The 21,513-nt window shown below is 42.3% G+C and overlaps 2 protein-coding genes across 6 annotated transcripts in view; one reads left to right on the top strand and one right to left on the bottom strand.

Annotated features, from left to right (window-relative positions):
- Rundc3b (RUN domain containing 3B) overlaps positions 1-15,086 on the bottom strand; it is a 144,196-nt gene extending 129,110 nt beyond the window's left edge. The window contains exon 1 of one of the 3 annotated variants that reach the window (XM_040735829.1): positions 14,699-15,086. In XM_040735829.1, the coding sequence (XP_040591763.1) occupies positions 14,699-14,817 (119 nt within the window). In that variant the 5' untranslated portion in view covers positions 14,818-15,086. The remainder of the gene's footprint in view (positions 1-14,698) is intronic. The other 2 variants (XM_040735828.1, XM_040735830.1) reach the window with 2 other exon arrangements.
- Positions 1-21,513, top strand: part of Abcb1 (ATP binding cassette subfamily B member 1) — a 145,258-nt gene that overhangs the window by 32,985 nt on the left and 90,760 nt on the right. The gene's annotated exons all lie outside the window — the stretch shown is intronic.

The raw sequence follows: 21,513 nt of genomic DNA, 5'->3' as shown, positions 1-21,513 counted from the left end.
CCCAGTTCACTGTGGGTGCAGCTGCTATTGGACTTGTGGTCCTGGGTGTTACCTTATGAGCGAGACATAAGGAGCAAGCCAGTAAGCAGCACTCCTCCATGGCCTGTCCATCAGCGCCTGCTTCCAGGTTCCCGCTTTGTTTGAGTTTCTGTCCTGACTTCAGTTATGGACTGTGATGTGAAACTGTCAGCTGAGATAACTCCCCATTGTTTTGGTCATGCTGTTTTCTCATAACCCTAGCTAAGGAAAAGCAGAAACCACACGAATTCATCTTAGTGAAAAAAAAAATCACATTTTCTGTAATCTTTATATTTTTTGTCAAATTATTTTTAAACAAACCTCTCTAATTGGCCAGTTATAGAAAAATGTAAAAGTAGAATATCTTAGTATAGAATATTATAACTTAAAATATTGGAAATTTTGGGAATTAAAGTTCTTTACTTTCTTACAAACCAAGTATCAAGAACTGAGTGAGTGGTGGTTGTCTGTCTTCTTGTATAACCTTGGCAAACTGTCCTATCCCCTTCTGTATCTGAATCAACTCTCCACACTTTTAGCTGATCGAGCTCTTTCTCTTGAATGCTATACAAGCACTTCTAAACACATGCTATAGAGACTTAATATAAAGAGTGGAACCATCTCTCCCACATGTTACTTAGAGACTATTTTGTTCACTGTCTGGCTGCTAGTCTCTTTTCTCCTCAGCAATAAGGAAGTGGATTCACTTTCCAAGGGATAGGGAGACACATGGTTTGCTGTGTTTGCCAATTACAAAGGTGTCAGAAAGTGAGGTGGCAAAGCTGTCGTTGGCATCTTTCATGAGCAGCTATGACAAAAGCTAGATCACACAATGATCACACCAGGTCTTCCCAAGTTAGGACCTCCACTCACCACAAACATCTAGCTTCAAACCAGATGAAGTCAGTTATCCTGCCATTACTCAAACTTTTCCAATTGGCTGCAACCCCCCACCTTGCATCCCTTCCTTCAAAGCCACGAAACATCTCTGATAGGTCCTTAAAATGAAGTGTTTTGTCAGGGTCACTTCCTTTGGGCAACTTCTTTTTTTCTATCATGACCATTTTTCTCAGTGACATTAACACATTCACCTCTGCTAAGTTCCTAGAGGTACTTGATTGTCTTGGACAGCAACAATTGATCTTTTTCTTTAATCAAATTTATTTGATACTTTTATATTGCATTCTGTTTACTACCCATTCCCACCGTCTCATATTTCTTTCCCACCCTATCCAGCCCTTATTCGCCGCAAACCTCTTTCCAGATTTATGGTTTAGAACTATCCATTAGAGCTGGTGGGCACACAATTAGATATAACACTTTCTCTCCTAGAATCTGTTAGTTGTATATGACCAGTGCCAGTAGGTGTAACAGATGTGACTTTGCAATCGCCATGACCATGTCATACTTAGAAAATAGCATTTCACCACCTTTCTCCCTGACTTCCACCTCTACCCCTACTGCTGACTTAAGAAGAAGAAAAGTATGTCATTTGGCACAGTAATGCACACCATGAAGCAAACTGGACATATTTTCAAATAATGCTAACACTGGCAAGCTGGATTAGAATTTAGTTTGATCTTGACAGTTTAATAAGCTTTCCTTATTACTCTCCAAGCATCAATACCTTCACTAGCCACCTCATGCATCGCCTCCTGAGGCCAAGACTGACACTACTAAACAAGAATGTACAATCCAAAGATAAGAGTTTTTTATTTCACTATTTCATACTAAATTTACTGGATCCCATACAAGCAAAGTAACTATCTCCTCCTTTGGAAAAAATAATTTTCATCTTCAAATAATCAACAAGAAAATGGCTGTCAAGAAATATGACAGAGGGTTTGAGAGATGACTTGGTGGGTAAAGTGCCTTCCACACAAGCATGGAGACCTGAGTTCGAGCCCCAGTAGCCATGTGAAGCCTGGGCAGAGTCATACTGTATCCCAGTGCTAGGAGGCAAAGACAAGAACAGCCCTGGAGCTTGCTGGCCAGAAGTCTACCCAAACTGCTAAGCACCAGGTTCAATGGGGAGCAACAGAAGAGACCCCTGACTCAGACCTCTGGCCTCCTTATGCGCATGCACATATGTGCACTGTATCCCTACATTCATGTGCACATCCAACAGTGATAAGATACAAATATAATATGAAATGCTAGCATGACACCTGGAGATATCTGTTCAAGCAGATAGTTCTTCTTTTCTATATTTCATCCCAGACATTTTTTAAGAAGTCAAATATTTGTTTTCCTTTTCAAGCAATAATGTAAGAATTTTCAGTCACTGTACATTTTTATTTTAATCTACCAAAAAATTTTGATGAGAAAAATGCTTCCCATGTATTCCTTAAGCAGAAATATACAAACTATAATGCACATGTTAAATTCAACCATTTGCCTGTTTCCGTTTTTTTATTTATTTTTATTTTATGTACATGAATATTTTGCCTTCATATATGGATATGCAGCACATATGCCCCTAGTACTTGAGAAGGCCAGAAGAGGATACCTTGGAATTGGAATTACAGACAATTGTTAGCCATCATGTGGGTGCTGGAACTTGAACCCCTGTCTTCTCCAAGAGCAGCAACACTCTTAACCACTGGCCATCTCTCCAGCCTTCTGCCTCTGGTTTTTAAATAGCTTATAGTGTAACACATAAATATTCTGACCATCTTTCCTGATCTTTGTCACTGAGAATATTATATTTCTCATCCTTGTCACTGAAATTCTCATAAAGGCTCTGAATTGACTTCTTTATTCATCTGATTATATAAATCTTTTGGGTTACTTGATTATTATGAATCAGACTTTTGAGTTGTCAGTTTTTCATTTCTATGTATTTGGACTCAATTATTGAAGTGTTATGAACTATTGGAGTAATTTTGGTGCCTTCTGTTTTTATATTTCTTGTTTCTATGTATCAGATGGATAGGTTTCTCTTCTACTGCTCTGCTCAATGAGTGTTCTTCTTTTGAGACCTCAATCCTTAGGACCACTCAAAGTGGAGAAAACAAACCACCACTAACAGTCCTATACCTCCAAAGCAAACTCAGAATTGGAATACAATAAACCCTATACCACATGATCAGCTCAGAGACCATATTACATGGACTAAGCAGGTTGAAGTTATGTATTTAGGTAGGTAGGTAGGTGTGTGTGTGTGTGTGTGTGTGTGAGAGAGAGAGAGAGAGAGAGAGAGAGAGAGAGAGAGAGAGAGAGAGAGAGGGAGGGAGGGAGGGAGGGAGGGAGAGGGAGGGAGGGAGGGAGGGAGGGAGGGAGGGAGGGAGGGAGGGAGGGAGGGAGGAAGGGAGAGAGAGAGAGAGAGAGGGAGGGAGGGAGAGAGAGGGAGAGAGAGAGATAACAACTAAAGGGAAATAAATAGACCCTTAATTCCAGAGAGAGAGCAAGGATAATTCAAAACGGAGGTTGGAGAAAGGAAAGGGAAGAGGGAAATGACATAATTATAATTTCAAAAATAAAATTTATCATAAAAAAGATCTGGTTAGGTAACTGGAGAAACGGCTAAATAGGTAGGATCGCTTATTTCTCAAGTATGAGAGCCTGAGCTTGGATGCCAACACTCACATTAAAAGCTGGGCCTCTGAAAGACAGAGACAGGAAGACCCTTACTAAGACAGAAGTTGGTACCAGGGACTTGAGTATTACTGTGATAGGCATGGCCATCTTGCTTGTAGGCAGAAGGTGGACTTTGGGACTTTGGACTAAGAAAGCAGCTTTAAGCAGGGCTTAACGGAACAGGGGAGACAGTGGTATTGAGAGTAGTATGGATTCTGATGGCGCAGCTCAAGAAGTTTCAGGGGGGTAGAATATTAATAAATGGCCTACAGACAGTTCCTGAGATATTTTCATGAAGAATGTGGCTGCTTTTTGCCCTTTCCAAACAAAACAAAACTGCCTGAGGCTAAACTGAAGTTTTAGATTAAGGGCATTGGGAGAGAAGATTCCAAGACAACCTATTGTATTGACTCTATTATGTGGCTATTAAAATGATTACTCTTATGCAGACGTAAAATGAAAAGGAGCGATCTGAACACGGAAAATTACAAAATGTACAGTTGGAGGGGAAACGGAGTACAAGGAAGAACAGGAGCTAAGTCCAGTGCTCAAGGAGACACAGAGCTTAAAGAAAAGCTGATACTACATGAAATAAAGTGAGCGGTGACCTCAGGGCAAGACCGTTCCCAAATAAGGAGTTAAAGAAAACTTTAGGACTGGATGTGGTGACACAGGCCTTTAATCCCAGCACTCAGAAAGAAACAGAGGCAGGTGGATCTCTGAGTTTAAGGTCAGTCAGCCTGGTCTACAGAGCAGGTTTCAGGACAGTCAAGCTTACACAGCATAGGAAACCCTCAAAACCAGGAAACTGGTGAACGTTTGAATATCTGAATGAAGGGGCCATGTTCCAGCCCCAGCAAGCAGCAGAACTTCAGAGCTTTGGCCACTGGTTCTGGCTTTAGAGTCAAAGATATACAAGAAAGGGGTTATGGCACCTTTAATCCCAGCACTCGGGAGGCAGAGACAGGCGGATCTCTGTGAGTTCGAGGCTGGGCTGGACCGATAGCCTCCAAAACAATACAGAGAAACCCTGTCTCGAAAAACCAAAAAAAAAAAAAAAAAAAAAAAAAAAAAAGAAAGGGGTTATGGAATCTCCCTCCAAGACTAAGGAATGCCTCCAGGTATGTGTCAGGATGCTCCTGAATGGGGGTTCAGAGACACCTTTGTGTGAAACTGTGAAGATTAAGTCTGGATTGCCTTAGAAACCCCAAGATGTTGGAGATGCCAGAGTCATAGGATACCTGCCAAGGAGAGTTCCTAGTAAGAACTAGAACTATTCTAAGAGGAAATGTGTGTTGTAGTAAAGGTGGAGATCTGAAGAGCATTTTGACCTCAGACCTGGAGACGCAGTTTGGAGCTATCCCAGCTGTCTTTCGGTCTTGCTTTGGTGAAGCATTTCCTTGCTATGTTCCTTTTCCTCCCTTTTGGAATGGTGATGTATGTCCTGTGCATTGTATGTTGGAAGTATATGATTTCCTTTTTCGTTTTGATTTTGCAGGGGGTTACAGTTAAGAGCCTGCATTAAGTCTCAGAAGAGGCTTTGGACTTTTAAACAGTGTTGAGACTGTGGTACACTATGGAGGCTTTTGAAGTTGGACTGAATGCAGTTTTGCATTGTGATATGGCTACAAGCCTGTGGGGGCCAGAGAGTAAAATGTGGTGGTTTGAGTAGGGATGGTCCACACAGGCACACAGATCTGAATGCTTGCCCATCAGGAAGTGGCACTCTTAGGAGGAGTAGTCTTGTTGGAGGAAGTGTGGCCTTACTGGAGGAAGTGTGTCACTGGGTTGGGCTACAAGGTTTAAAAAGCTCAAGTCGGTCTCGTTAGTCTCTCTTCCTGCTGCCACCATGCTTCCCGTCATGAGCACAATGGACTAACCCTTTGAACCTGTAAGCCAGTCCAAAAGAAATGTTTTCCTTAGAAGAGCTTCCGGTCACAGTGTCTCTTCACGGCACCAGAACAGTAACTCGTGAGTGAAGCAGCAGCAGGAAGTGCTGGGTATTCACAGGAAGGGCACACCAAGTCTCAGCCTTATGCACTTCGGGAGCTTCCTCTCTTTGCACATCAGGAGCAGCTGGCAGCTCCAAAAGGCTTTGCAGCCCCTGGGTCGGGCAAGTTCCCATTCATCACATAGGTGTCCCTGGTTTGTGCATCCGAGGGCAGCTGATGTCCAAGCAAACAGGGACACGGGGAAAGCAAACGGGTCAGTGAATTCTATGCTGGGTTAGAGAACTAAGGTTAATTGGGCATTCTTTGTTAGTGTGGTTGTCTGAATAAAAAAGGTCCCCACAGACTCACAGGGAGTGGCATTATTGGGGGTGTGGCTTTGCTGGAGTAGGTGTGACCTGGTTGGAGGAACTATGTCACTGGGGGTGGGGGGTGGGCTTTGAATTTCCAGAAGCTCAAACCAGGCCTAGTGGCTCACCGTCTCTTCCTTTATCTGCCAATCTGGATATAGAATTGTCAGCTACCTCTCCAGTACCATATCTACCTGTGTGTCACCATGCTTCCCACTGTGGTGACAGTGTGCTAAACCTCTGAACTGTAAGCCAGCACCAAGCACACCCTAGCTACTAGCTATTTTTCATTTTGTTTTGTTTTGTTTTTCGAGACAGGATTTCTCTGTATTGTTTTGGAGGCTGTTCTGGAACTCTCTCTTTAGACCAGGCTGGCCTCAAACTCACAGAGATTCGCCTGCCTCTGTCTCCCGAGTACTGGGATTAAAGGTATGTGCCACCAACGCCCACCTAAGCACCCCCTAAGACAGCTAGTCTGATCTCTTTCAGACTCCACCCTGCAGCTGGGAGGAAATGGGATACTGGGCCATCCACTGGGCATGGGCTTAGAATTCACAGTCCTTCCGCAAAGCAAACAGGTAGCAGGGAGACAGCATGGGAGGTACCACTCACGGCACAGGCTCAGAGCTCTCAGTCTCCACAGTACTGTACAGTATGTTGTGCTAAGTTTCGACATGGAGCCACAGGCCACCTTGTCCTTCAGTCTGAAGTCTCTGGTACTAAAACTGGTAAGACTCGGGTGAAGATGCTATGAGGGAGAGCTCCTTCTCAAAGCCTTCCCTTTCTCTAAAACTGCCTCTCCCAACAGTTTCTCAACCAAATGCTGCGGCAGGGTGTCCAAGATTGCTGACTAAAGGCCTGGGGACTCTTCTCAGGTGCCCAGAAAAGTTCCTTCTCCAATCAGAGGCCTTCTCACAAAATGGTATCTGGTTATAACACTCCAAGATAGACATATCAGTGCGACACACTTCCCTAACCCTGGCCTCCACAGAAGCCACCATCACACCAACTCCACTCCCTTCCACACAGACACAGACACTAGATCCAAGGCTTTTGAGAACTGGGCTGATCCTGAGACTAGAGTTTTCCACTTTGCCCTCCTCACCAAGTCAGGCTGGGGTTACGGAGACTATTGTTCTATTTCTCTGTGGTTTTTTAGCTGCCCCATTACTATTTTTTTATTCCCATTGCTCGTTCTCTCTTTTCTCCTCAGGATCTGCTTCCCCTTCATCATCCTGACTCTGCTCATTCAAGCTCATGGATGAGCATCTAGTCTGCTATCTTACCCTAAAACTAAGAAATCTATTTTCCTCTGACATTCTGTGGGGTTTGTAAAATGTATTAAAACTTAAATTGTTTTAACATTCATTCCAAAAGAATGGAAAGTAAACATATAGATAGGAAAGGCAAAATAGCATGTAACTAACATTCTGATAGAAACTAAAATAGTAGACAAATGGAACTATAAAAGTACTTTACTAATACACAAGATAAAGAAGTATAAAATAAATGTTAAAATAAAAATCCAAATATAATGCTAGCATCAAATGTAGGTAAGGTGAGAATCCTAAGTTAAAAGGGGGTAGTTCAGACATGGAGTACCCACCTAGCTTGCTTGACCCTATACCAAACACATGAAAACAAAACAAAACTTTCTCATTCCACAAGAAAACTTTTAAATATAAGTATCAGAAAAAGTGAAAGTGTAGACTAGGATATACAAATAACTACAGCTATTTTGACAATTTTAGCAACTGACAAAGTACCCTTGAAGGAAATAGCTTTGTTAGAGATATAACGGGATATATCATGATGACAAAGGCATCTAGCGCCAAGGAAAAGATAACAATTATAAACACACTATCATCACAATTCTAGGGCTGGAGAGATAGCTCAGCTTTTAAGAATACTGGGTGCATTTCCAGAGAACCCGGGTTCAATTCCCAGCATCCACAAAGCAGTGCACAACAATCTGTAACTCAAGTGCCAGAGGATACGGCACACTCGCAGACATACATGCAGGCAAAACATCAATGCACATAAAATAAATTCTAAAAAAACACAATTCTATATACACACTCAGTAATACAGCATTTGTGTATGTGTAAAATAACAAAATGGAAAAATAAACCTAAACCCAGTTACCGTACCACCTCTCTCATATTACTAGGTAGACCAAGTATATGAAATTACTAAAGATAGACAAGCTATATAAGACACAACACACAATCAATCAACACAACATGCAATGCATAGAAAACACTCATGGAAACTAGCCATATGCTATACCATAAAGCAACCATCAATGAAATTGGAAAAGTTTGAAGTCTTTCAGAATATAATCTTTAAAAAGTTTAAAACAGGCAGTAAAAGAAAACTAGAAGAACTTTACCTGTAAATTAAAGAACCATTTTAAAATCTATGGTTAAACAGAGAAAATGAATGAAATCCAAAGATGATAATTTTGAAAAATCAATACCATCTGTAAAGCCTTAATAAGGAAAACAGTGAGGAAGACATGGATTTCAGGATTAAAAGTGGAAAAATCTCTTCTGACTTTTAAGCTATAAAAAGGCATTAACACTCTTAGCACCCAGGAGATGATGCTGAGGCAGGTGGATTCTGGGTTTAAGCTGTATGTAAGGATGTGAATGTAAGGCTACATACACAACAAGATCCTGTCTCAAAAAGAAAAAAAAATACTAAGAAAACAATAAGAGAACCATAATGCATGTGATGATATAAAAATATATTTCCTGGAAAAAATTACTAAAAATGATGAAAAAAACCAGAACTTTGAATTGTTAGTATCTACTAAATAAAGTGAATCTGTTAGCAATTTTCCCACAGAAGTTTTTTATTTCCATAAAGAAATTGGTGGTCTACAGTGCTACATGGCGAATTGCCTTATATATTAAAGAAGGAACTAGTATCACTCTTACACAACCTGTGTAAAACAGGAAAAAAAGGACAATGTAATCTTGTTAAAACTAGATGACAATATAATGAGAAATGACAAGTATAAACCAGTCTCTCCCATGAGTTAATATATTAAAATCCCAGATGGACAGTGGTGGCGCACGCCTTTAGTCCCAGCACTTGGGAGACAGAGGCAGGTGGATCTCTGTGAGTGCAAGGCCATTCTGGTCTACAGAGGTAGCTCCAGGACAGCCTGGGCTACACAGAGAAACCGTTTCTCAAAAATAAAATTCATAAAAATTCCAAATAGTAGCTCAACTGAATGCAAAGAAGTCTCACAAATATAACCTATCTAGTAGTGTTTTATTCCAAACTAGTCTGATATGTAAAGGTGAAGGTCAAACAACAGAATTCCTTTCATGAAGGGGGGGAGGGCACTATGTTTAATCTTTTTAGGTGAAAAAAAAGAAAGGAAGGAAGAAAGAAGAGAGAGAAGGAAGGAAAGAAGGAGGGAAGGAAGGAAGAAAGAAAGAGAAAGAAGGAAGGAGAGAGAGAGAGAGAGAGAGAGAGAGAGAGAGAGAGAGAGAGAGAGAGAGAAGCATTTGATAACAACATAGTACTCAGTACCCATTTAAGAAAAAATCCCAGGAATCTAGAAATAGTAGAGAAGAAAAATCTGCTACAAACGCCCACTGAAGTCATAAATCTTTAATGTTTTCTGTAACAGTATGTTAAGGATCCTAGCCAATGTAGTAAGTAATAAGACAAGGAACAGGGATAAAGATTGGAAAAGAAGAAATAAGACATGCATACCTGACTTTTGATCAATCATTTTAAACCTGTAGAAAATATGCTAGAATTAATAAATGAAGTTGAAATCATAGACTCAAGACTAGTATGTGTAAAGACCAATTTTATGTCTTCATATCAGTGAAAGCAGGGGAAATACAATAGTTTTGATTATAATATAAATATATATCCAGCATGCAAGAATAAATTTGACAAGAAATTTATAATGGCTACATATTCCAAACTAATACCTATTTCTGAAAAATGGAATATTTAAAATATGAAAATACTCATTATGTTTATTTCAAGTATAAGAAAAATCCCAGATTCCTATTGATAGTTAATGGTTGCTGGAAGAGGGGGTGTCATTTTCTTCACTGGTATAGCCACTGCTAAGATGTCCATATTCCAGCAAATGACAGCCCATCCACACTTATGCAAGCAATCCTAACAAGTTCAGTGCCTCACAACAAAGAAAGCAAGCAAACAAATCACATATAACTACAAAGGGGACTTGGGGTTCTGTGAGGAGTATGAGAGGGTTAAGAGAGGGTAATGAGAGAACATAGAATGACCAAAATACATTATCCACATATTAAAATTACAAAGTTTTTAAGTATCAAGATTGTTTTTCTTGGAAACCGATAAGTAGATCACAATTTAGCTGGCAAAGGGCTAATGGTAGGATGATCTTCAAATATAAAGCTACAAAACTTGATTATCAAACAGCAAGATATATTACAAAGCAATGGTTGTTAGAAAAACAGTATGATATTATTTCAGGGAGAAACAGACTAATGAAGTGGCAGAAAGAGCTCAGAGACAGAGGTAGAAAAGTCTAACTGAAGACAGAGACAGATATTGGGGTTAAAGCTGAAGATCAGAGAAGCAAAGCAGCTGGCTATTAGAGAATTCCCACCTCTACCGCTGTTCAGACCAAAGGGGTGATCCTGCCCTCAGCCTGCATCTTCAGACTGCACTGCTCTCCACCAAACCTCAGACTGCACTGAGCTCCTAGCTCCTCGTGTTTTATAGTCCTCTCTGGTGCTGGGATTAAAGGCATGGGATCCCAAGTGCTAAGATCATCTTTGTGAGATCTCTGTTTCTCTTTTAGACTGAATCAATTTCATGAAGCTCAGGGTGGCCTTGAATTAACAGATATGTCTACCTGTCTCCTGAGCACTGGGATTAAAGGTGTGTGCCACCACTGCCTGGCCTCTATGGCTAACTAAGTGTGGCTAGCTTTGCACTTTGATCTTCAGGCAAGCTTTATTTGTTAGATCATAAATAAAATATCACCACAGGTCCCCACACTTAACACCACAAATAGTTTATAAATGGATTGTTGATATAAATGCCTAAAGCAAAACCTTGAGCTTTAGAAGAGTGGCATCAAGAAGATGCTCTGTGATTGCTTAACTCTCAATGAACACTGACGTAATCAGTGTATAATTGGATAAGAGTCGTTGGAAATAAAAGGGTATGGGACAATACCTTCTGCATACTCAGAAGCTCTATGAAGATATGGACTGACCCCAAAATGTTGATTAGTGTTCTACTACATATACCACAACTACAATAACTTGTGATATTTATCATACCAAGTTATGACCACTCTTTTAAGGCATACTCAAGCAGGTAGTAACAAAGAATAGGTTACTGTGTTTAAAAGATATCGCTGCCAATCTATTCAGCAAGAGTTCACATATCTACATTTGAACTCCTACAAAGTTCAAGAGCAAGACACTTCCTGCTGAGTATCCAATATCTAAAATGCTAAGATGGCTAAAGTTCTCTCAGCTAACTTGTGCCTCTGGGCACAAATCTAGGTATCCCCTTTGCTAATTTACAACAACTGCAGTCAGCAAGCCAAGATGTGAAGTGTAAAGAAAAGGGATCTTGGAAGCACACCTTAAAGAAACAACAGCAAAGTCAATAGAAAGAGCGAGCAGGTGGCAAAAACAAAAAAACTCTAAACCCAAGCCTTAGAGGATCATTTAGCAAACCATACTAAGGTATCAAGTCTCCAAGGACAGCCACAGCACAATGCATGTTTTCATAGACACGGATCCAGCATACAGTTCCTGGTAGTTATCACATCCTTCACTAAAGATGGCAGAGCAATGTGCAACCTCTTCTTTTCTTAAGCGATTTATCTGAAATGTCCCAACACTGTCTACTGCGTGTGAAATTGTAAGCTTCATATACAGAAGACTGCATATCCCACGGTACGTGCTGGCTGAAGCAGTATAGCTGAGGGACAATTTTCAGCTCAGAGCAGGTATTAGTTACATATAAAATATGAGCTCTTCTATTCCTTGACCACACTGAAGAAATGTACGGTTCTAACTTGAAATAATACTGGTGTCCTGAAATAATATTTTGACCTATAGAAAATGATGTTTCATCTTATTAAAGTACTTTAATCATGAAATCATTGCTTGTCTCTATCCTGCTTAACTTATTGTACACCTTGTCTTTTTTTTATCCACAAGGCAGGAAAAGTATGACTTTTTTTTCCTATGAGAAATTCTTTTTAACTACTGTCTTAGGGTTTCTACTGATGCAATCAAACACCACGACAAAAAGGCAAGTTGGGGAGGAAAGGATTTATTTGGCTTACACTGATCTCTGCTCATCATCAAAGGAAGCCAGGACAGGAACTCAAACAGGAACCTGGGGAGGCAGGAGCTGATGCAGAGGACAGGGAGAGCTATTACTTACCAGGAATGGCACCACCCACAGTGGGCTGGCCCCTCCCCCATCAATGGCTAAGAAAGTGCCTTAGAGCTGAATCTTAGGAGGCATTTTCTCAATTGAGGCTTCCTCCTTTGATGACCCTGGCTTGTGTAAAGCTGACATAAAACTAGCCAGTACAACTACTGACTTAAAAGTGTGACAAATATTGTTTTAAAATATGTAATCAAATTTTTAAACATGAGTACTTTAGTCTTTTATATAACATTATAAACTGAACAGTGAGTTAGATTTTAATTGTGTTTTCCGATAGGATTAAGATGAGAGAACTATATCGGCTCTAAAAGGCGTAAGCTTGAGCTGTAGGCACGGTGGTTATAAGAACGGGCTGCTCTTCCAGAGGATTCCGGCTTGATTCCCAGCACCCATGGGGGTTCACATCTATTTGTAACTCCGGTTCGAGAGGACATGACACATCTTCTGGCCTCATTGGGCAATGCACACACGGTACACAGACACCCAAACATAAAACAAAACTTGTAAAAAAAAAGTTGAAAAAGTACATAAGCCTAAAAATGACAGAAAAAAATGACAAACACCTGAATTTGAATGGATGAAAACTGTAAGTTAAAAAAATCCCAAGGGCAGGCCCAGCATGGTGCACATGGCTGAAATACTAGTGCTTGGGAGGCAGACATGTAGATATCAGTGAGCTTGAGGCCAGTCTAACCTACATAGCAAGTTCCAAGCCAGTTAAGGCCACACAGCAAGAAAGAGGGGGAGGAGAAATGTGTGTGTGGGGAGGGAATGCCTTGATTTTCAAAAATCCAAAATAGTAAAGATTATTTACACAAACAGAGTAACTAAAATATTTTGGAGTTGAGTGTAGAAAATTTAGAGTTCTCAAATGACCTACTTTCTCTGCAGTACAATCTATGGAAAAAATATGTCAAAAACTATTTGCTGAGAGAAGTACTTCACAGTGGTTTTAGTATGCAATACATAAGTATTTTCTGTAACAAACTGAATTACACACACACACACACACACACACACACACACACACACACACACACTCATAATGAACCCAAATTCAATTCAGCTCTTCCTGACTACCGCATATTACCAAACAGCCTAATTCCAAAATCCAAAACAGTATCAACACTGAACTCGGTTACATTTCAACTAGATCAACTCCTTCCAATTTCCAGTGTCAAATCATCCAGAACGTTAACTCTGCTAGAGCTCTGATAAAGACTCAAGAAGCACACTTTAGGCTGAAACCGGCTATGGAGCCATCCTCAGTTCTTTAAAGGAAAAAATAATTCATTTTAATCTGTTAAAGATAAAACTATCCACCTAGCTTATTTTTCTATGTACCTAACTTAGAAATTCGCCTCAATTTAAACCAATTTAATAAAGCCTGTCTGTCCCAAAGGCTGTATCTACACAGCACAAATAATAAATACAGGTCATATTATTATACCACTTATAAAGCAAACTGTGAGTGGAGGTCTTCCCGATAGATGCGCACTCATTAAATCCAACTCGTTAAAGGTAGCTTAAATGTTGAATGCAACTCCTACTACGCACATCTGCAATCTACTTAAGAATCTAGACACGCTTTTACAAAAGGAAAAAAAATTAAATAAGGCACAGACCGCAGAGGGAAAGACTTCATCATTTACCTTAAAAATCAGAAAATTATCACTGGTTGATGATTAAACAGTATGATGGAACAAAACAATTTTAACAGAGCTTATTGGCTGAGTGGTTCCTAAGAAATGGTTGCCTAGAATTTTATAAGACTTCAAGAAAATGTATCAGCTCGTTCAACGTCGGTTCTCTCTGAACCCTAGAATTATATAGGTGGTGGCTATTTGTTTCGATATTTCCTAGAGGAAGGGATTCATTTACAATCGGGAAGCTAGATGTAAGGAAAGGCAGACCTTCGAATAAATGGGCTTCCTAGGGACTGTGTCTCTTCCACAGTCCCACAAGCATCGCCGGCACCGTGGTGGACGCGACCGAACACACCCGACACGGCTATGCGCGGAACGAAAGGAGTGAAAACCACGGGCCACAGGGACACCAACAGGGCGACCCCACTCACGACCCGGGCGGGCGGGCGGCCGCGGCGGGCTCTTCCTCCGCCCTCCCAGGAGGAGGCACGGCCAAAGCAGACGCCGCCCGGCTCCGCCCCGGCCGAGCCTCCCTCCCTGCCTGCCGGCCAGGGGCTGCAGACCCCGGGGTGGGTCCGGGCCTCGTGGAGCGCAGCCCCCGGCCCCGCCCCGGGGCCCGGCTCGGCCGCGGACGGTCGGGGCGCGGCGAGGACGGAGGCCGCGGCTGCGGGGCCCCGGGAGCCCCCTCCCTCCGCCGGCGCCCGCAGCCCCGCACCTGCACACGGTGATCAGGTTCCTCCTCTCCACCGCGGCGTTGCGGGCGCTGAGGCTCTTCTTGCCGCCGCCGCCGCCGCCGCGGCTCCCGCCCAGGCCCCCCAGGCTCCGGGAGGCCATGGCGGGCTCCCCGCTCCGCGCCCCCTTTGTCTCGGGCGGCCCCGCAAGCCCCGGCCCGTGCAGGGGGGGACCGAGGAAGGAGCCGCCAAGCAGGCAGGGTGTGGAAGGCAACGGGGCACCTGCGCCCGGCACCCGGCTTCCACACGCGCGTGCACGCACACACACGCGCACACAAACAGGCAGACACACGCGCGCACACACACACGCACGCACACACACACGCACGCACGCACGCACTCACGCACCAGCCACCTCCGCCCTCGCTCGCGCGCCGCCGCCGTGCCCAGGAGAAGCGCGCGCGGGTCGGGAACCGGGGCTGCCCTTCTTCCAGCGGGGCCGGGGCCGCTGAGGCGAGCCCCGCCCCCCCACGCCCGTCGCACACAGACCCGCCCCCTGCACCTATGGAAACAAAGCCGCGCCGGGCACAGCCAATGACGGGAGGCGTGGGGGGCGGGACCCGGCCCCGGCGCCTTTAAAGCCGCTCGCTCAAGCCCCGCCCCGGCGCGTGGGCAGCTGTCAGAACCAGGGAGCCGGCTCGCGCGGCCTCAGCCCGGCGCGGCCGCTGGAAAGCAGGCTAAGTCTCAGATTTCCATGACGGATTACTGGTTCTGGGGCTTCGGTAGCCCCAGCAGGGCAATGCCACAGTGCAGGGAGATGGGGGTGATTACCTACAAGACGGGTTCCCTTTGTCCCCACGTCCTCTTCGAGCCTGGCACACAGCGACACGACGGCGTCGGGGCATATGCCCCTGGCTGCTCACGTCCCACGAGTCTGGTTAGGTCTGAATTCTTGATTCTCCTCGCCTCATCCTCCCACGCCTGTATCCAGCACGGCCATAGGAGAACGAGCGAGCGTTGTGTGACCGCGCAAGCCCGATGTCCTGGGTAGTGAGGTCTGAACTGGGCAGCAGCTAGTGAGCCTTGGGGAAAGTTGGACCAAGATCAGAGGGAAATGCTGCCCTTGGAGGCCTGAAACACAGCTTGGAAGGACTGCTTTGCAGAGATTCCACCTTCTCTCTAGTCTTAGCTGTGGGAGGCTCCTGGCTTGAGGCCCTGACCTCCGACACTCACCTCAGACCACTGTTCACCTGACTTTAAACCATTATGTCCAGACTTAAGATATTTTTAAATTTTGAAAATCTAAAATCATCAGGACAAAGTCTCACCTCGTTATTAAATCTAAGTATATTAAAATAAAAATAGATGTAGGAAAATAACATCTGAACTAGGTTACTACTGTAAATATTTATGCATTTATATAATAAAATAGCAGGCTATAAACTTTATCTTTCACATGCATAAAAGCAGGTGAAATTTCCACATACAGGGATATGGGATTTTGTCAATACCCATGTTCTCAAATATCCCCTATCTGTTCTACTGACATAGATGCTTGTCAGGAGGTTCCCCTCCCAGGCGCCATATCTTGTTTTTTCTTGCTAGCCCAATAGTATGACTTCAGAACCAGCCACCAGAAAACAGATGCCCTGGCTGTGCAGCCAGCCTCAGAAAAATATTTATATTAGCAAAATAGAACTCAAATTGGAGACCATTTTTTAAACCTGAGATTATAAATATCTAAGGAATAGAGTAGAAAACCATTAATTATGAAGAAAAATTCTAGATGGGTGGTGGTGGCACACACCTTTAATCTCAGCACTAGGGAGGCAGAGGCAGAAGAATCTCTGTGAGTTCAAGGTCAGCCTGGTCTACAGAGTGAGTTCCAGAACAGCCAAGGCTGCACAGAGAAACCCTGCCTCGAAAAAGAAGAAGAGAATAAATCGGAGGAGGAGGAGGAGGAGGAGGAGGAGGAGGAGGAGGAGGAAGAGCAAAGGATGGTGGCACACTTTTGTAATCCCGGAATTCTGATGAATTACATAGAAGGAACACCTTGCTTTGTTGATTACTTTTGTGTTGTTGTGATCAAAGTATTCGACATAAACAGTTAAAGGAAGGAAAGGTTTTGTTTGGGTCCATAAAGATGATATTCAATGCTATAAGGAAAACAATATATTTATTTACCAGAGAGAGAGTTGCACAAGCTAGGAGTTAGAAGTGTGGCTGGCTTCCAAGAGAAAAGGGAGGCCCCTTTTCCTTTCACTTCCTTTTATATCTACCTGTGCTAATTTACATGTCCCCGCCCTCATGGGCGGATAGCTTTGTGGGGTTCACTCCTACAGGTCCATGTTTCAGAAGTCTCACAGCATGGAGGGCTAGAGAAGAGCATTGAAGTTGACATCAAATTTGAGAGAATGAAGAGTGACAAGAAATCCATCAGCAATAAAACAGCTCTAGGACCCTCTTTCAGTGCCCTGTGTCCTCCAAGTAGGTCCTAGTGCCCAGCGTTTTCACAACCTTCCAAAATAAAGCCACCAGGTGGGGACAAAGCATTTGAGACCTGTGCCTCTGAGGAACATTTCAGACATAAATTGAATACTAGGCTGCATTGTAAGAACCTGTCTCAAAAGGTGTAGGGAAATAGGAAGAGGTGTGATGTTAAATCTTAGGCACCTTGTTTGGTAGATTTGGAAGAGAAGTGTAAGTGAGTAGTCATTTTAGAACAAGAAAAGTGACATTGGTTTCCTGGCATCAAGTGTACTTTAATGCTATTTGTACTATGAAGTATATTTCTGACTGAAAACAGTAACATTTCACCTTAAATTATCAGGGTGCAATGTTAATTTCCATTGCTTTTAGTGGGTTCACTTGACACAATTCTTGCACAATACAACATTTACCATAAAAATCCATTTACCTTTACATGGACAGTTATCTTTAAACTGCCACTTGGGGGCCTCATTTGATAAGACTCCCCCCCCCCACTTACCTAGAGTGACATGTCTTGAGTCTTTTTCAGATTATTAATCTGGAAACAGGAAATGAAAGAGATTAAAATCAGTTATATCTACTATATAGTATACGCCTACCATAGAAGTTCAATAAGTTTTTGCTCTCATGTTTTAACTTTTCTTGGTAAATATTTCAATTCAGTACTTGAGCAATATTTAAATCTATTAAAAGACCAGAGCTCAATCCTCAGAACTTGTACTTTTGAAACCTTGTCTAGCGCAATGCTTGTAAACTCACCACTGGGGATGTGGAGATATCAAAAACTTTAAAAGTCCAGACAGGCATATCCCTGGGGACTGCTGGCCAGCTAGCCTAGGCTGATTGGAAAAATCTAGACCAATAAGCCTCTATTAAAGCAAAAAGCAGAGAGCTGCTGAGGGACTGCAAACATCTGGATACCCAAAATTTGACCTCAGACCTCCAAGTGCACATGCATATCCATGCAACCAACACATTCAAACACATACTCACTAAAAATAAGATTCACTATGAAAACATAGATGCTAAATCCAGCCTATAGGAATTCTATGATGCTAGTGGATACACCATTCTTAATTGTATACACTTTCCCTAATATTCTCATCACCAGAGATCACCAAACATACCACAATTTATTTTTCAATCTTAGAAGCAAACATTTCACCTCTGTGACCCTATAGGGGGAAAATACTAGAAAAACTAATAATACCAATATCTAAATGGGATTTTCAGTCAGGATATAAGAATATGCTGACTTAATTTTAATGAGACATTGTTACCTTAAAATAATTTTTAAGAAAATTCTTGTGAGATCTATAAAATCAAGAGAATAAAATTTTATTTTAGAATTAATCTACTATGTCCACAGTAAATTTGGTATATGCAAGCTTAAGTCCGTGAATATAATAGTAATGATTCTTTCTTGAAATTCCAGGATCAATTTATTCATATATATGTATATATGTGTGTATATGTATCTATACATGAACAACAACAACAAAAGTCTCCTATTGGTATTCTAAGCTTGACTAACTACATCACTCAACTTAGACATTTAGCCAAGTGTATTTCCCTCAGTCAATTAGTGAATATAAGTAAAGGGAATTGACTATGGTGTCATCATTCAGATCTTATCCAAAGTTGGTATTAAATTATTCCTGGCTCACAAACTTCACCTTTATGATAATTATCTTCTGAATTGTTTCTTGGAAGATTTGGGAAGACTGTGCATTATGGTTGCTTGTTTTCTATCATATACAAAGTCTCACCAGTTTAGTATCTTACACACACCCATTCATTCGCTGAAAGCTCTGTAGGTTGGAAGCCAGCCACGAACAGCCAGGTTGATTTGCTGCTCAGAATCTCCTGAGGTTGAAATCCAGATGTCTGTTGAGTGGCTATTATCAGATGCTCTGGGAAAGACCGAGTCAACAGCGCTTTTGAAGTTTAACAAACCATGGCCCTGCTGGGGTGGCAGAGCAGGAGTTAATGATTGAGCTGAGGTAAAGGAAAAGGGAGAATGAACTGAGAAAGAGCTGCAGAAAGGAAGTATCCAGGCAAAAGGTACACTTCCAGATGGCCTGTGGCTAAAGGAAATACACTGCCTGAGGTTACTATGGAGTCATGAAAGGAGAGGGTTGGTGGCAAGGCTAAAATTTGCGTTACACACTGGCTCAAACAGTAAGCATTTCCCTCACCATCCTAAGAGCAACAAGCAGTCATTGAGATGGTTGGAAAGGATTGATTAACAAGATCAGATCTGAGTTCTGAAACGGTCACCCTGGCTGAAACATCCAGTGCAGAGTACTGCTCACAGTGATTTGGCAGTGCTCCAATGCAAGACTTCATTAGAGGCACTAATGACCTGAGGTTTTGGCTTTGGTGGAGGGTTTTTTTTGGTTGATTGGTTGGTTTGTGTTTGCCTCTGTGGATAGAAACTGTTTCTTACTTTAAAGCCTGAGTAGTTTCCTGATAACAGGTTGCTATACTGTGCAGTCTCCTCTAGCAAAACAAGTTGTGCTAAAAACCTCTGCTACCTTTTCAGTGCTGTAGTTAATTCATGTCATATGGTCATATGTCTTTGTTTTCTAATTCAGAAGAACTGAAACTGCAGGAAAGCTCTCACTTTGCATGAGAATCTCCACTTGACACATATTTCATCAGAGTCCTAGAATCCTGGACCATTATTTTCAAAAAAAAAAAACCATAGCTAATGTCAGGAAAGACAGTCATTTCCTGTATAGCTGAGGTCTGATTGTTTTGCTAGACAGGGTGTCTCTATATTGCCATTTCCTATGTTGAAGGGATCCTGATGCATCAGACTTTCCAGTGGTTGAAACTGTGTGACCTTACCTGGCTCTAAAGACTAACAGGAATGTCTGGGTGCAATTTATGCTCGAGTTTTCACTTAAGTGACCAATGGCAAATATGTTAAGGACTCGAACCTTTCTAAAAATACCACAAAGCCAGAAGATCTCAATAAACTTCTTTTACTAATTATCTCACCTAAGATTTCTATTGCTGTGATAAAACACCACAACCCAAAGCAACTTGGAGAGGAAAGGGTTTATTCTGCTTACAAATACAAGGCCATAGTCCTCCAGGGAAGTCAAAGCAAGAACTCAAGGCAGGGACCTGGAGGCAAGAACGGAAGCAGGTGCACAGAGGAACACTGCTTACCGGCTTCCTCCCTGTGGCTTGCTCAGCTTGCTTTCTTAAGGATTTAGCATTGCCTGCCCAGTGCATGCCCATAACCCCACCCTTGGGAGGGAGAGTCAGGCAGATCCCGGGGGCTCTGGCTAGTTAGCTCGTTTAGCCAAAATAACAATCCTTAGGTTTAGTAAGAGACCCTCACTCAAAAACCAAGATGAATAATCCAGGAAAGGCATCCTGATATCAACCTCTGGCCTCCACAGATGCCCATGGGTACTCAACACACACACACACACACACACACACACACACACACACACACACACACACACACACACGCCTGTTCTCTTTAAAACTTGTTACATTTCTTCTACAGTGGCCAACATGCTAATTTCCTAGTTCATAGTATTCATTTGCTAGTTAATTTACTATGAACTACTTACTAACAAAGCAAAACACATGTGCTCTCTCTCTTCAATTAAAAAGATAAAGTTAGTTTTGCTTACTCCTTTGATTTCTATCACCACCATCAGGATGGTTTTGTAGATAGTTTATATTCCAAAATCATTTTTCAGTGTAAAATTAACTATACCTTGTCAAGTTTCCAAACTTGAACAATCTGACAGGACTTCTTGCTCACCTCCCCCTTTTAATTGTGTTTTATTAATAGGTTATCTTTTGTTTGTTTGTTTGAGACAGGATTTCTTTATAGTTTAGGGACCCATCATGGAACTCGCTCTGTACACCAGCGTGGTCTCAAACTCACAGAGATCCACCTGCCTCTGCCTCCTAAGGGTTGGGATTAAAGGTGTGCACCACTATTGCCTGGCATTAGTATGTTATCTTAACAACTTTTAGACAAATTTGCAGCTTGTGTTAGACAGCATGTGAGGCCAGCACAGCAGAGTGCTAAGATTGTGTAGTTCCTCTGCTCTGAAGTCTGCATTTTCTCTTTCCTTCAGTGTTAAAATCATAGTCCTTGCCATGACTGACCAGGTTCTACAGGATTTAATGACATATCCCTTCTCCAATGTCATCTCCTGTTCTTTCTTTCTCTCTGGTCACTCTCCTTCATCTACTCTGGCTTCCCTCTCGTCCCTGAATACGACTAGGATGATGCTGCCTCAGGGCCTTTGAGCTCTGTACTGTAGATAACCAATAGGGCTCATTCTTCTATTCACAGAAGGTCACTTACTGTGGCACACAATTTAAATTG

The sequence above is a fragment of the Mesocricetus auratus genome, unplaced genomic scaffold (assembly GCF_017639785.1).
Source record: "Mesocricetus auratus isolate SY011 unplaced genomic scaffold, BCM_Maur_2.0 Super-Scaffold_100051, whole genome shotgun sequence".
In the NCBI taxonomy this organism is placed as follows: Eukaryota; Metazoa; Chordata; class Mammalia; order Rodentia; family Cricetidae; genus Mesocricetus; species Mesocricetus auratus.
Note: the sequence above shows the minus strand (reverse complement) of the source record. Positions and strands in the feature narration are given on the sequence as shown.